The sequence below is a fragment of the Orcinus orca genome, chromosome X (assembly GCF_937001465.1).
Source record: "Orcinus orca chromosome X, mOrcOrc1.1, whole genome shotgun sequence".
Taxonomy (NCBI): domain Eukaryota; kingdom Metazoa; phylum Chordata; class Mammalia; order Artiodactyla; family Delphinidae; genus Orcinus; species Orcinus orca.
In genome coordinates this window covers 131,478,124-131,491,351 of record NC_064580.1, presented here as the reverse complement: position 1 = coordinate 131,491,351, position 13,228 = coordinate 131,478,124, and the positions used below count along the sequence as shown (strand labels likewise).

Here is a 13,228-nt window from a genome sequence, read left to right as displayed (position 1 = left end):
GCCATCATTAAAAAGTCTACAAATAATAGGGACTTCCCCAGGGGCGCAGTGGTTGAGAATCCGTCTGCCAATGCAGGGGACACAGGTTCAATCACTGGTCCGGAAAGATCCCACGTGCCACAGAGCAACCAAGCCCGTGAACCACAACTACTGAGCCCGCATGCCGCAACTACTGAAGCCTGTGTGCCAAGAGCCCATGCTCTGCAACAAGAGAAGCCACCGCAATGAGAAGCGCGCGCAGTGCAACGAAGAGTAGCCTCCGACAGCCGCAACTAGAGAAAGCCCATGCACAGCAATGGAGACCCAATGCAGCAAAAAAAAAAAAAAAAAAAAACATGTCTACAAATAATAAATGCTGGAGAGGGTGTGGAAAAAAAGGAAGCCTCCTACACTGTTGGTGGGCATGTAAATTGGTGCAGCCACTATGGAGAACAGTATGGAGGTTCCTTAAAAAACTAAACATCGAACTACCATATGATCCAGCAATCCCACTCCTGGGCATATGTCCAGGCAAAACTATGATTCAATAAGATACACGCACCCCTATGTTCAGAGCAGCGCTGTTCACAGTAGCCAAGACATGGAAACAACCTAAATGCCCATTGACAGATAAACAGATAAAGAAGATGTGGGAATAGATACGATGGAATATTACTCAGCCATAAAAAACTGAAACAATGCCATTTGCAGCAACATGGAAGGACCTACAGATTAGCATACTAAGTGAAGTAACACAGAGAAAGACAAATATCATATGATATCACTTATACATGTAGTCTTTAAAAAAATGATATAAATGAACTTATTTAGAAAACAGAAATGGACTCACAGCCATAAAAAACAAACTTACGGTTACCAAAGAGGATAGCAGAGGGAGACGGGGAGAGATAAATTAGGGGTTTGGGATTAACATATACACACTACTATATATAAAATAGATAAACAACAAGGACCTACTGTATAGCACAGGGAACTATATTCAATATCTTGTAATAAAGTATAGTGGAAAAGAATGTGAAAAAGAATATATATATAAAACAATATGTGTGTGTGTGTGTAATGGAATCACTTTGCTATACACCTGAAACTAACACAACACTAAACGAACTATACTTCAATTTTATAAATGGTTAAAAAAATTTTAATGAAATAAATAAAATCATTTATGCTTTACATAAAGGTGCATTATTAGAAAGTTAAAATTTCTCATAGGGGGCTTCCCTGGTGACACAGTGGTTGAGAGTCCGCCTGCCAATGCAGGGGACACGGGTTCGAGTCCTGGTATGGGAAGATCCCACATGCCGCGGAACAACTAAGCCCGTGTGCCACAACTGCTGAGCCTGCGCTCTAGAGCCCACGAGCCACAAGTACTGAGCCCACGCACCTAGAGCCCATGCTCTGCAACAAGAGAAGCCACCGCAATAAGCCCGTGCACTGCAACGAAGAGTGGTCCCTGCTTGCGCAAAGTGCAGCAACAAAGACCAAAGGCAGCCAAAAATAAATAAATAAAAATTTTTTCTCATAATGTCTCTGCACTAACCCCTATGAGCAGTTTTATGTGTATTCGTCCAGATTTTTTCCTAGGATATGCTAACCTGCATTTACAATGTTTTTTTACATAAATAAGATCACATCAAGTACCAATTTGGCTGTTTATAATTGTTATTCCATGAATGCCATGTTCTTGTCATTTGTACAATTCCCTATTGGATTGTTTGTCTTTTATGTACTGATTTCTAAGAGATTTTTGGGTTTTTTTTCATATTTTAAAGATATTTTCTTTAGCTTGCTATTTGTGTCACTGATTTTTTCCTAACTCGTTTGTCTTTTCATCTTATTTATGGTGTTTTGTTCATAACAGAGTTTAACATTTTTGTATAATTAGACATTGATTTTACTTTATTTTTTTGCCTTCTGCACTTTGTATCCTGCCTTTTTTTAAATTTTTTTTCTTTTTTTTTTAAGCTGCTGGGTGTAGGAGTTTATTAATTAATTAATTTTATATTTTTGCTGTGTTGGGTCTTCGTTTCTGTGCGAGGGCTTTCTCTAGTTGTGGCAAGCGGGGGCCACTCTTCATCGCAGTGCGCGGGCCTCTCACTATCACGGCCTCCCTTGCTGCGGAGCACAAGCTCCAGACGCACAGGCTCAGTAGTTGTGGCTCACGGGCCTAGTTGCTCCGCGGCATGTGGGATCTTCCCGGACCAGGGCTCGAACCTGTGTCCCCTGCATCGGCAGGTGGACTCTCAACCGCTGCGCCACCAGGGAAGCCCTCCTGCATTTTTTACTATCTGGTTTATAAAGAATCATCCCAATTGATTCCCAATTTGATGCTTTCACGGTGTTTTCTGCCATAAATACGTTTCACATTTCTTTGTGTTCGGACATTGATTCATATTTACTCATGCATGGCTTCTGGGTTTTGTATCATGCATAAATGTCTTCATCAATGTTTTCTCCTTTCATTTTTATGGTTTCATATTTTCTATTTAATTGTATGCTTTCATTTATTCCCATTTCAAGTTTAATTCTTTTGGAAATTAATGTTTCTGTGAAAAGTAAAATCTAGACCAGCTTTCTTCTGACTTGTGTAATCCAAGTAATTTCACCATTGCTCTTTATGTACTCTTTCAATTTCGGTTTCACTCTGACTGCTGACTTAATTTTACATTTTCTCTCCAGTCACATCTCTCGCTTGGTCCCTTAGACACAACTGCTGGCATCCTGGCTGATAAACCCTACCTTCCGTGAGAATATGGAACTTGTTTTTTATTTTGGACGTCAATTTTGCAGACACATATCTTGGCCTTTCTCCACCTATCCTTCACCCTACTACATGGTAGAGTAATGTTCCCTCATTCCCTAACCAGGTAATATGCTATAATTACAGAGACCTGCATAAATATGTCATGTGGGAATGCATAGTTCTTGCAAAATTATGAACTCCACCTGAAAACTCTCTCATCACTAAACCTCGGACTCTGTATATTTACACATGTGTGTATGCAACCCTTTTAAACAAAATATTCACAACACCATTATTTATAGTAGTAAAAAACAGAAAAACTCAAATGTTCAAGTATCCCCAACTCAACAGTCCTCTAATCCATTGATGCTTTAATCTCCTCTCTCTCATCCCCTTCTTGTCCTCACGTTATTCCCTGCATTCTTGGGAAGGCAACTTAAGCTGAACCAATCAAATGTCTGTCTGTCTTTCTCTGTCTCTTTCTTCTCCCTCCCCAATCCCAACTTTCTGTACTGAATCCTTCAGGTCACTTCCTCAGAGAGGCCATCCCAGATCACTCAACCCGAATTAGCTAGAAGAACAAATTGCAAGAATAAACAAAGGTGGGGGTTAAACTTTGGTGACGATGACATTTCAACTCGGTCGAGAAATACGGATTATAAACGTTATAAATAAATAACGTTCCAGGGCTTCCCTGGTGGCGCAGTGGTTGAGAGTCCGCCCGCCGATGCAGGGGACACGGGTTCGTGCCCCGGTCCGGGAAGATCCCACATGCCGCAGAGCGGCTGGGCCCGTGAGCCATGGCCGCTGAGCCTGGGCGACCGGAGCCTGTGCTCCGCAACGGAGGAGGCCACAGCAGTGAGAGGCCCGCGTACTGCAAAAACTAAAAATTAATAAATAAATAAATAAATAACGTTCCAACACCTGACTAACCTTTGGGGGCAAAACAAAATTAGGTCAATGTCATTTTTTGCACCCAAATAAATTCCTAGTGGATTAAAATTTTAAAGTACTAGAAGACGTTATGAGTGACAAATTTTACAGTTTTACAGTAGTGGGTAAGGCTTTCTATTGGACATAAACTACAGAAATCATAATGAAAAGATCGATGACTTAAATACATTTTAAAAGTTTTTAAAAACCTTCTATATAGAAAAGAAGTATGACCAAAGTTAAAATGAAGCAATGAGGAAGGAAAGCGTTTTCAAATTACAGCAAAGATTTGATATCTTTAACATATAAAGAGCACTCTCAAATCAATAAGTGAAATATGACTATTACAATTAAAAAATAGAAAAAAAGGATATGAAAAGACAGTTCTCAGAAGAGGAGTTACCAGTGGCCAGGTGTCATATGAATATTGTTAAACCAGTTTAGAAATCAAAAGAAAGTGAAACAATATTGAGATATGATTTTGGTTACTATATGGGCAAAGATTTAAAGGATTGAAAATGTCCTGCTTGGTGTGCATTATGGGCTGAATTGTATCCCCCCTTAATTCGTATGTTGAAATCCTATTGTCTAATGTGACAGTATTTGGCGATAGGGACTTTAAAGAGGTAATTAAGGTTATATTTATCAGGTCATAAGTGTGGGTACCTAATCCAATAGGTCTGGTGTCCTTATAAGAAGAGGAACAAGACACCAGAGAGCTCTCTCTTTCTCTCCCTACACACACACACACACACACACACAAGGACATGTGAGGACACAGCGAGAAGGTGTCTGTCTGTAACTCAAGGAGGAGGCCTCACCAGAAACCAACCTGCTGGCACCTTGATCTTGGACTTCAAGTCTCCAGAACTATGAGAAAATAAATTTCTGCTGTTTAAGACACCTAGTCTGTGGTATTTTATTATTATTTTATTATGGCGGGCTAAGCTGCCAAATAGAGGGTAGGAAGTAAGAAAATGGACACTTTCATACACAGTTGGTTGGAGTTAAATTGATGCAAACGTTTTGGAGGGCAACTTGGTAATACATATCAAACACTTTAAAAAGAGATTACTCTTTGACCCAACAAGCCTCCTTCTAAAATCCTATTGTACATAATGTGTTACACAAAAACAAATGTACCAGGGTATTAATTTCAGCATGGTTCATAATACTGAAAAATTATAAGTAGCCTAAAGGCCTATGTACAAGAGATTGGTTAAAATAACTATGGTATACACATTCTGTGGAATATTATACAGCTATTGAAAACAATGTGGAAGGCACAGGCTTCTCCAAATCCACTATATGGCCCACTTCTGGGCCAATTTTCGGTGCCCTGTCTGGAAAGGGAAGGTCCTTCTCCTTGTCCCTTTCCTCCAGCTGCCCCTTGCAGTGCCTCCCCTCCTTTGACTCATTTGTCTCCTTTTCTACCACAATATGAGTTGATCAGCAAGGAGCTAATCCCTTAACAAGAAAAGAGGCCTATTTCTCCCTTGAAGTAATAAAGGAGGGCCAAGTCCTCAGACCACAGTAGTTAAATAAATAAAATTATGATTCCCTCAATTCATTAATAGTCAGGACTTTGCTATTGCAAGTGAAAAAAAGTAGAACAGAAACAATCAAAAATATTCCCTCAATTATAAATAAATATGATTATAATTACGAAAATAAATAAATTTATGATTTATGATTAAATAAAATTATGATTCCCTCAATTCATTAATACTCAAGACTTTGCTATTGCAAGTGAAAAAAAAGTAGAACAGAAACAATCAAAAATATTCCCATTACCTTAAGCGAAAGGGAGAATTTCTGGGTCTGTATAACCGAAAGGTACAGAGGTAGTTCCTGTCTTCAGGCATGGCTGGATCCAGGACTCGGTTCTCTGAGATGTGTCTTCTTCTTGCTCTAGCTTCCCCTCTGTCCATTACCAGTCTGCCCTCCTGCAGCCCCAAAAGTGTCACTGGTTGGATGGGATCACCACGGCCGGAGGAAAGCAGTGCTCCGATTGGCCAGGCCTGAGCCACATGCCCACCCCTGGAATCAGAGGTGACGTCAACTCTATCAGAACCATAATGGCCGAGAGAAAAGGAAAGGGGAGATTTTCTAGCGTGACATGACGATACCGGTACCAAGAGAAGGGACACGGATGCTGGGTGACAAAACCCATAGATGTCCTCTACAGTGGTGCAGACTTTTCATCAAATTCAAAATCAATGTCCAATGTTTTAAAGGAACAAGACTAGGAAAGATTATTCCTTAATCTAACAGAACAGTATTTGTACTTTCCCAAAATAAAAATACTTATGTCAGAAGGAATACATACGTGATGAAAATATTTAAACAGTACGTACGTGTGAAATTTACCAGGTGGGAGTTTCTTTCGCTAATGCTAATGTCTGGAGATGAGCATTCCTGATAGTGGAGGTGGCTCACTCTAGGTAGTTACTATGCATATCCCCACACATTCACATGGTGGCAGCACAGTGTGAGAACAGAACATACCATACAGAGAACACAGCATATACCACGCAGAGATTCTCAACTTGTTTTAATCTTTCTTAGTACCCAGCTATCTACCTTGCTCTTTCTCTAACTGCCACACGGTTTTCCACTAGGATGGGCTTACTGTAATTTACTGAATCTTTACTCAGTTGAAGCTTTTTTACTCAATGCTATAATTAACATTCTGGTTAATTCTGCCTTGTTTGCATATGCAAGAGTTTCTCTCTGAAAGATTCCCAAAGGTAGGCCAAAGGGTAAGAACAGCTTAAACTTCAATGTAAAATGCCAAATAAATGTCCCGATAGCTTTACTAACACTCCAACTGATAAAGTATAAAAGTCTCTGTTTCTAACAAATATTGGAGGTTGTTAATTAGTTAAATTATTCCTACACTAAAACCTGCCCTGTTCTCACCAAAAGGAAGACTTGAAAGGCTCAAATTGTTTCCAAGTAACTTAACAGAGTCCCAGAAAAAAAGCTCAAGAATATGTTTGGGAACACCAATATCCAGCATCCAAGGTAAAATTTCACAATGTCTGGCGTCCAATATAAAATCACCACGCACGAAAAGCAGCAGGAAAATCCAGTCCCATTAGGAGAGAAATCAATCACAAAGAGGCATCCCAAGTGGAACGGAAAAAGTAAAACTACCTTATCTGCAGACCACCTGATCATGTATGTAGAAAATATGATGTAATTCACAGAAGAGCTACTAAAACTATAAGGGAATTTAGCGAGGTTGCAGGAAACACTATACATTAGAGGGGGCTAACTCCTCCCCCAAAGACTTAACTAATTGTCCCAAAACTTTTCTTCACTCGTCTGAAACAAGGTCAGTAGACCACAAAGTTCCAGTTCCAGTGTTTCTGGGTTGTTTGATCTTCTGCAAACTAAGCTTTTTATTTTGGCAGGAATCAGACCTACTGGTACAAGGTGGTGGGCAAACTAGAATTCTGGTGGGAGGGCACACTTTCTGAGCAGCAACCATGTACTGTACACCAACAGCCTTAAAAAATCAATAGAAAAGTGAATTTTTACCTCAGCAATTCTACCCTTTGGAATCTACCTTGAGGACATAACCAGTCAGGCAAATACTTACACAGAAGAATTCCACTGACTCGTTTCTTATAATAGGGAAAACTGGAAACGTATTAAATGTTAACGCTTATAGTACCTCTTTTATGCAACCAAGTACGTGTTTTTGAAGAAATTTCAGGGGAGAAAAGCTCATATGTTAAATGAAAATAATTCAGGAAAAAACTTAACCATGAACTTGCAAAAATTACATTATCTTCTTGCTATATATAAATGAAAGTATAAAACTAAGAAAATATTCCAAAATACTGATAGTAGTTAACGCTGAATGACACGACATAATGCATTTTACTTTTCTTCCATCTCCTACACCGTCTTCAATTACCTTGTACTACTAGAATACCTGAAGCCCAGAACCTTCCCTTGAAACCAAGGACAAAGCAAGAAACCGTGGAGGCGCAGTACCTGAAAATATACTCAGACACGGAGTAGTAGTTCAGTTTTATTTTCTGCCGTAACAAACGTTTCAGCACCTCCTCCTCCAGCAACAGGGAAACAACAGGGCCAAGCGGGCGCAAGACCAATGCAAGCAAACAATTAGGGCCCCAGAATAAAGTGGCAACTAGTGTAGGAATCAACGCACCGGGGAGGGACGCCCTGCCTAGGAAGAGGCGCTAGGTTAGTCCTACGCCCCCTTTCCTGGCCCGGGCTTAGTGAAAACATGGAGCACGAAGTGCTGCATGGTCCGCAGCAACAGAGAAGGCTGGTTGAGACCGGAGGTGATGGAAATCTGGAGTCAGCCCGGGTCCTCAGCACTCACTGGGCTAAAAGGGAGAGCAAGAGAAAACCCAGTGAAATGTGGTAACTGTGCGCCTAATGCTCTGCCCGCTCAGCGCGCGGCAGGCTCGGCGCGCAGGTCTACGGCCTCAGACCCCGCCTCTGGGGTCTCCAATTCACGCTTAGAGCCAGCCCGGCCACCTGCCACCGCCCCCCACCGGGGCCCCTCGGAGAACTGACACGGCTAGGGTGCTGCCGCACACTGCGAGCTCCTTCCACACCGCCCCTCGGTGGCGCTGGCCATGTGGCGCCGGGGGCTGGCAGGCCCTCTCTGCCTCCACGGGCCATCGGAGGGGCACCGGGAAGGAGCCGGTGGCGGCACGGCCAAGGAACCGGCTCCCGACCTGGCCTGTGCCGCAGGCCTGCGTGCTCTCAGGCCGCTCTCACTGGTCTCGGCCCCCTGCAGGTCTGCTCCGCCCCCTTCTGGTCCCTCAGGCCGTCCCCCCCCGCGCCCCCCACCTCTCCCCGCCCCCGCTGACCCCTCCCCCACGAGGCCAGCGCCTCCAACGGTCTTGCTCCCCCTTCCCCCACCCCTCCACATCCCCGGGCTGACCCCCTTCTCCCCCTTCCACTGGCTCCCGAAGGCGCATCCCTCGGCCTCTCCTCAAACAGAATATAACTGGAGCAGTTGGCTTCCGGATCCTCTGCCCACGGGCCCGACAAACCCACCCAGCCCCGAGGCGGTGTGTGCACCAGTCCCCGGCGCGGCGTCTCCACCTGGTCCCGGCGTGCCGTGTCCACCTGGTCCCAGCGAGGCGTGTCCACCTGGTCCCGGCACGGCGTGTACGCCTGGTCCCAGCGCGGCGTGTCCACCTGGTCCGTAGGCGGCGTCTCCACCTGATCCAGGCGTGCCTTGTCCACCTGGTCCGGTCGCGGCGTGTCCACCTGCGTAAGGTGCGGGGTGGCACCCAGGCCGGCGGACGGCGTTGCCGTGGGAGGGCGTGGTGACGGAGGAGCCATAATCGGCGTCTGCCCGCCCCGGGGAAACCATCTCCTCTCGGCCCAGGGGCACGCGGCAGCTGCAAGGCCTGTGGACCTCCAACCTCTTGTGCGACACTTCCGGGGCCATCTGGGCCGCCCTGGCCTTCACCACCTCTCGCCACGCCGCCGCCATCGCCTCGGGCTGCGGCCTCCATGCTGCCACAGGCTTCGCTTCTGCCCTCCACGCCCAGCACGAGCTTCTGAGGGAACGAGGTCCCCACAGGAAGCTCCGCCCCTCGGCGGCTGACGTCACTGGGGCTCCCAGGGCGCCTGCGCAAACAGGCCCCGCCGCCATTCCCCGGATGTCACGCTTGCGAGGCCTCTGGGCACGTGACTGCTTCCCAGCAAACCGGCAAACCCCAGGCGAGCCCCGTGCACCTCAAAGTCTGTGCTGGGGCCAGCTGAGCCACCCTCACGTGTGACCAGCCTGCTGAACGCAGGTCCCTGTCATCGAGTTCTGGAAGGGAGTCGGGCACCTCTGGGCCAGGCCCGGCCAGCCCTCTGGTCTCCCACACGTAGCTCGAGTCTGCATGTCTGTTCGTGTGCACGCATGCGTGTGTCGGGGCCCGGCCCTGCGGGGATGAGGCCAGGGATGCAGAGCGGGCGGTGCCTGCCCGCCTGGGGAGGGAAGCAGGGGGCTGTTGCTGGACCCCCCTGGGGACGGCGTGGGGCCGGGCCGCTAGGGGCTCCAAGGCTCCGGGTACACAGACTGCAGCGACTCCAGGCTGCAGGCTTGGCCCGGGCCGGCCAGGTGCATGGGGGAGACCGGCTGGCCGGAAGGGCTGTGGCGGCGGGGGGTGGGGTGGGGGTAGGGGCGGGGGGCCCCACCCAAGGACCACCCCCAGTCTCCTGGCCATTTGGTGGCACAGACCTCATGGGCTTTCTCTCCCCCAGGAACAAAGTCTTGCGGCTCTCCGGGGGCCTGGATGTTCCAGGGGCCCTCAGCTGGGAGGTGACCCTGTGTCTGCTGGGTGCTGGTCTACTCTGTGTCTGGAAGGGGGTCAAGTCAACAGAAAAGGTACAGCCGGGGTGACGGCAGGCCTGGGGGCAGCACTGCCTGGGGGGGTGTGGGTGTCTGCCAGCGACCACTGCTGCCACGGGAGGAGACTGCACCAGGGCCAGAGCCCGAGGAGGGGCAGGGACTTCAGTCCGGACCACTTGATCCCCAACCCTGGCTGGAGAGTCCTCTCCACCCTGCGCCTCCAGGCCTGGCATCCTGCCCTCCCGAGTGGAGGTGGAGTGGCCCCGGCAGCTGCTTCCCCTTCCCTGGGGTGAGGGGCATCCCTGGCCCGCCTTTCCTGGCTCGCCTTTCCTCCCTCGGTGTCCCTCGCCCTGCCCAGGCTCTCCCGGCCCTTACCATGCACACCAGCAGGGTGAAGAAAGACCAGCACCATTTCATCCAGGGGCAAGGTCGGTACCCGATCATGCAGGCCACGTCATCCATGAACCGGTCGGCTCCTGGGGTCACGTGAGGCCGGAGGGCCAGAGCTAGAGAGGCACCACCCCTGACCGTGCCGCACCCCCAGCTTGCCTGTCGGCCCAGAACTACCGTACACCCAGGCGATGACCACGCACTCCCAGAAGGCCGAGAGCACCGGGGTGCCACTGGCTGAGTAGTAGTCAAACAGCTGGAAGACATACATCCCACCCTGGGGATGGATCCAGGTCAGGGAAGGTGGCAGCCGGCAGCCTGAGGCCAGGGGCATCCCTCACCCTGCCCCCACTCACATCGGTCACCACGGAGAGATCAATGACAAAGCAGAGGGTGCAGCAGAGGGCCACGGAGATCTCTCTTTGGAAACAGAAGTAGTAAGAGGCCGGGAGGAGGTCCAGCAGGCCGGTGATGAAGACTTCCACACCTACAAACTGTGGCCGGGCAACTCAGGCCGTGCCCCTCCCCACCCACCTGCCATCTCCCGTCGCCCAGTGTGGCCTCTGCTCGCCAGCCCCCATGCCCCCATCTCCCAGCCCCCTCTCTTGCGTCCCCCCTCTCAAACCTGGCTGTCAAGGCCAAGCAGCAGCAGCATGAAGAACAGAGCAGCCCAGAGCGGGGCCACAGGCATCAGCGTGACGGCCCGGGGATAGGCGATGAAAGCCAGGCCAGGCCCTGAGGGGGAAGGGGCAGGGTGTGGACACCTGGAGCCCCCCACCCACGTCCTGTCCCCCTCCACCCTGCACCACGGTACCAGAGGAGTGGACGATGCCAGGGCACCCTGTGGCCAAGGGCCTTTCCACTTCTGTCAAGACACTGTCGGGCCACTCGAGCCCTCGTGTGTGCGTGTGTGTGTGCGCGTGTGTGTGCGCGTGTGTGTGTGTGTCTGCACGCGCGCGCGCCATACCAGGGGCTGGAAGGTTCCCGCAAGCCCTTGGTAGACCTGTACTCATGAGTGGCGTGTCTGGCTCAGCCTTCTGTACCTGGGTTCCGGCAGCTACTGTGGTCGCAGATCACCACTGACCCAGAGAAGGCCGACCTTTCCCTCTACAACACTCAGGCAAGTGTGAGGACGTACCCCGAGGCCCCTGGATACAGATGGATGGGGGCTCGGGGCTCCACGTGGCCTGGCCTGAGGTGGCTGCACAGCTGTGCCTCGCAGCTGCTCAGCCAGGCCTCCTGGCCCAGAGTGATGTGACAAATTGAGTTTGAATTGTTCTCATTTCTCAGAACGTCATTCTGTGTGCGTTCGTGTACACGGTCCGTTACGACAGCAGCTGCCGCTGCTCCGGAGCCCGGGCTGGGGCTTGGGGCGTCTTTACCTGATTCCGCCACCTTGGAGATGTGCACGCCCTGCTCTGTGGCCATGAAGCCCAGGATGGAGAAGACCACGAAGCCAGCAAAGAAGCTGGTCCCGCTGTTGATGTGTGCGAGGATGATGGCATCCCTGGGGGCAGAGGGGACCGTGTGGGCTGGTGAGACTGCCTGCTGCCCACGGGCAGGCAGGGCAGGGGTGGCAGGGCTGTAGGGCCTACTTGTAGCAGTTGTTGTTGAAGCGATTGTAGCTGCCCAGGGCCATGACGGCCCCCAGGCCAATGGCGTAAGAAAAGAAAATCTGGGTCCCGGCATCTATCCATACCTGGAGATGAGCGAGGGGAGAGCAGGTGTGAGGAGCCACGGCGAGCACAGGTCAGCTGCAGAGGGAGGGAGAGGCAGGGCCCTCCCCTGGCAGGGAGCGAGGCCGCAGCCCGCACGCAGGTCCCACGCCTCCCGTGCCGACTCCAGGGCCTGGTCTGCAGAGAGGCGGGGGTCCTTGGTGCCGGGGATTAGAACTCACCTAGCCAGAGACAGAGGCAAGATCAAGACGGCAGCAAAGGCCTCTGCCTCCCACACAAGCAGCGCCAAGCGGCTGCTCTGCGGACCCTGCTGGAACGCTCCCGCCTTCCAGACACCTGGCCGTATCCTGCGTGTCCCGCAACCACCGGCAGGCTGTCTTATTGTGTGTCTGTTCACACAGTTGTGCCCACAACCTGACAGGGAGCCCCTGAGGGAGGGATGGGTCCACGCTCCCCGCTGGGTCCCCGAGGGCAGACAGGCAGGTGAGAGAGACAGACCGAGAAGGTCAAAAGCTGACTCAGAGCCAGAAACGAGAGGAACTGGAAGGGAGGGAAGGCGAGACAGGAAAGGCGAGCCAGGGATGCCCCCCACCCCAGGGAAGGGGCAGCCGCTGCCCGGGCCACTCCACCTCCACTCGGGAGGGAAGGCTGCCGGGCCTGGAGGCGCAGGGTGGGGAGGACTCTCCAGCCAGGGTTGGGGATCAAGTGGTCCGGACTGAAGTCCCTGCCCCTCCTCGGGCTCTGGCCCTGGTGCCGCTTCCTCCCTCCCGTGGCAGCAGTGTTTGCTGGCAGACACCCACACCCCCCCCAGGCAGTGCTGCCCACAGGCCTGCCGTCACCCCGGCTGTACCTTTTCTGTTGACTTGACCCCCTTCCAGACACAGAAGTAGACCAGCACCCAGCAGACACAGGGTCACCTCCAAGCTGAGGGTCCCCGGAACCTCCAGGCCCCCGAAGAGCCTCAAGACTTTGTTCCTAGGGGAGGGAAAGCCCATGAGGTCTGTGCCAGCAAAGGGCCAGGAGACTGGGGGTGGTCCTGGGGTGGGGCCCCCCGCCCCTACCCCCACCCCACCCCCCGCCGCCACAGCCCTTCCGGCCAGCCGGTCTCCCCCATGCACCTGGCAAGCCAGGGCCAAGCCTGCA

At 50.7% G+C, this 13,228-nt stretch overlaps 1 protein-coding gene across 1 annotated transcript; it reads right to left on the bottom strand.

Moving 5' to 3' along the window:
* Positions 1 to 10,357: 10,357 nt before the first annotated feature.
* On the bottom strand, positions 10,358 to 12,841 carry LOC125963142 (sodium- and chloride-dependent creatine transporter 1-like). Its single transcript, XM_049705169.1, has 5 exons — positions 12,005 to 12,841; positions 11,792 to 11,916; positions 11,035 to 11,144; positions 10,587 to 10,903; positions 10,358 to 10,495 (listed from the first exon to the last, which is right to left on the bottom strand). The coding sequence occupies exons 1-4, from the start codon at positions 12,046 to 12,048 to the stop codon at positions 10,658 to 10,660; spliced, it is 525 nt and encodes a 174-aa protein (XP_049561126.1). The 5' UTR covers positions 12,049 to 12,841; the 3' UTR covers positions 10,358 to 10,495; positions 10,587 to 10,657.
* Positions 12,842 to 13,228: the final 387 nt, after the last annotated feature.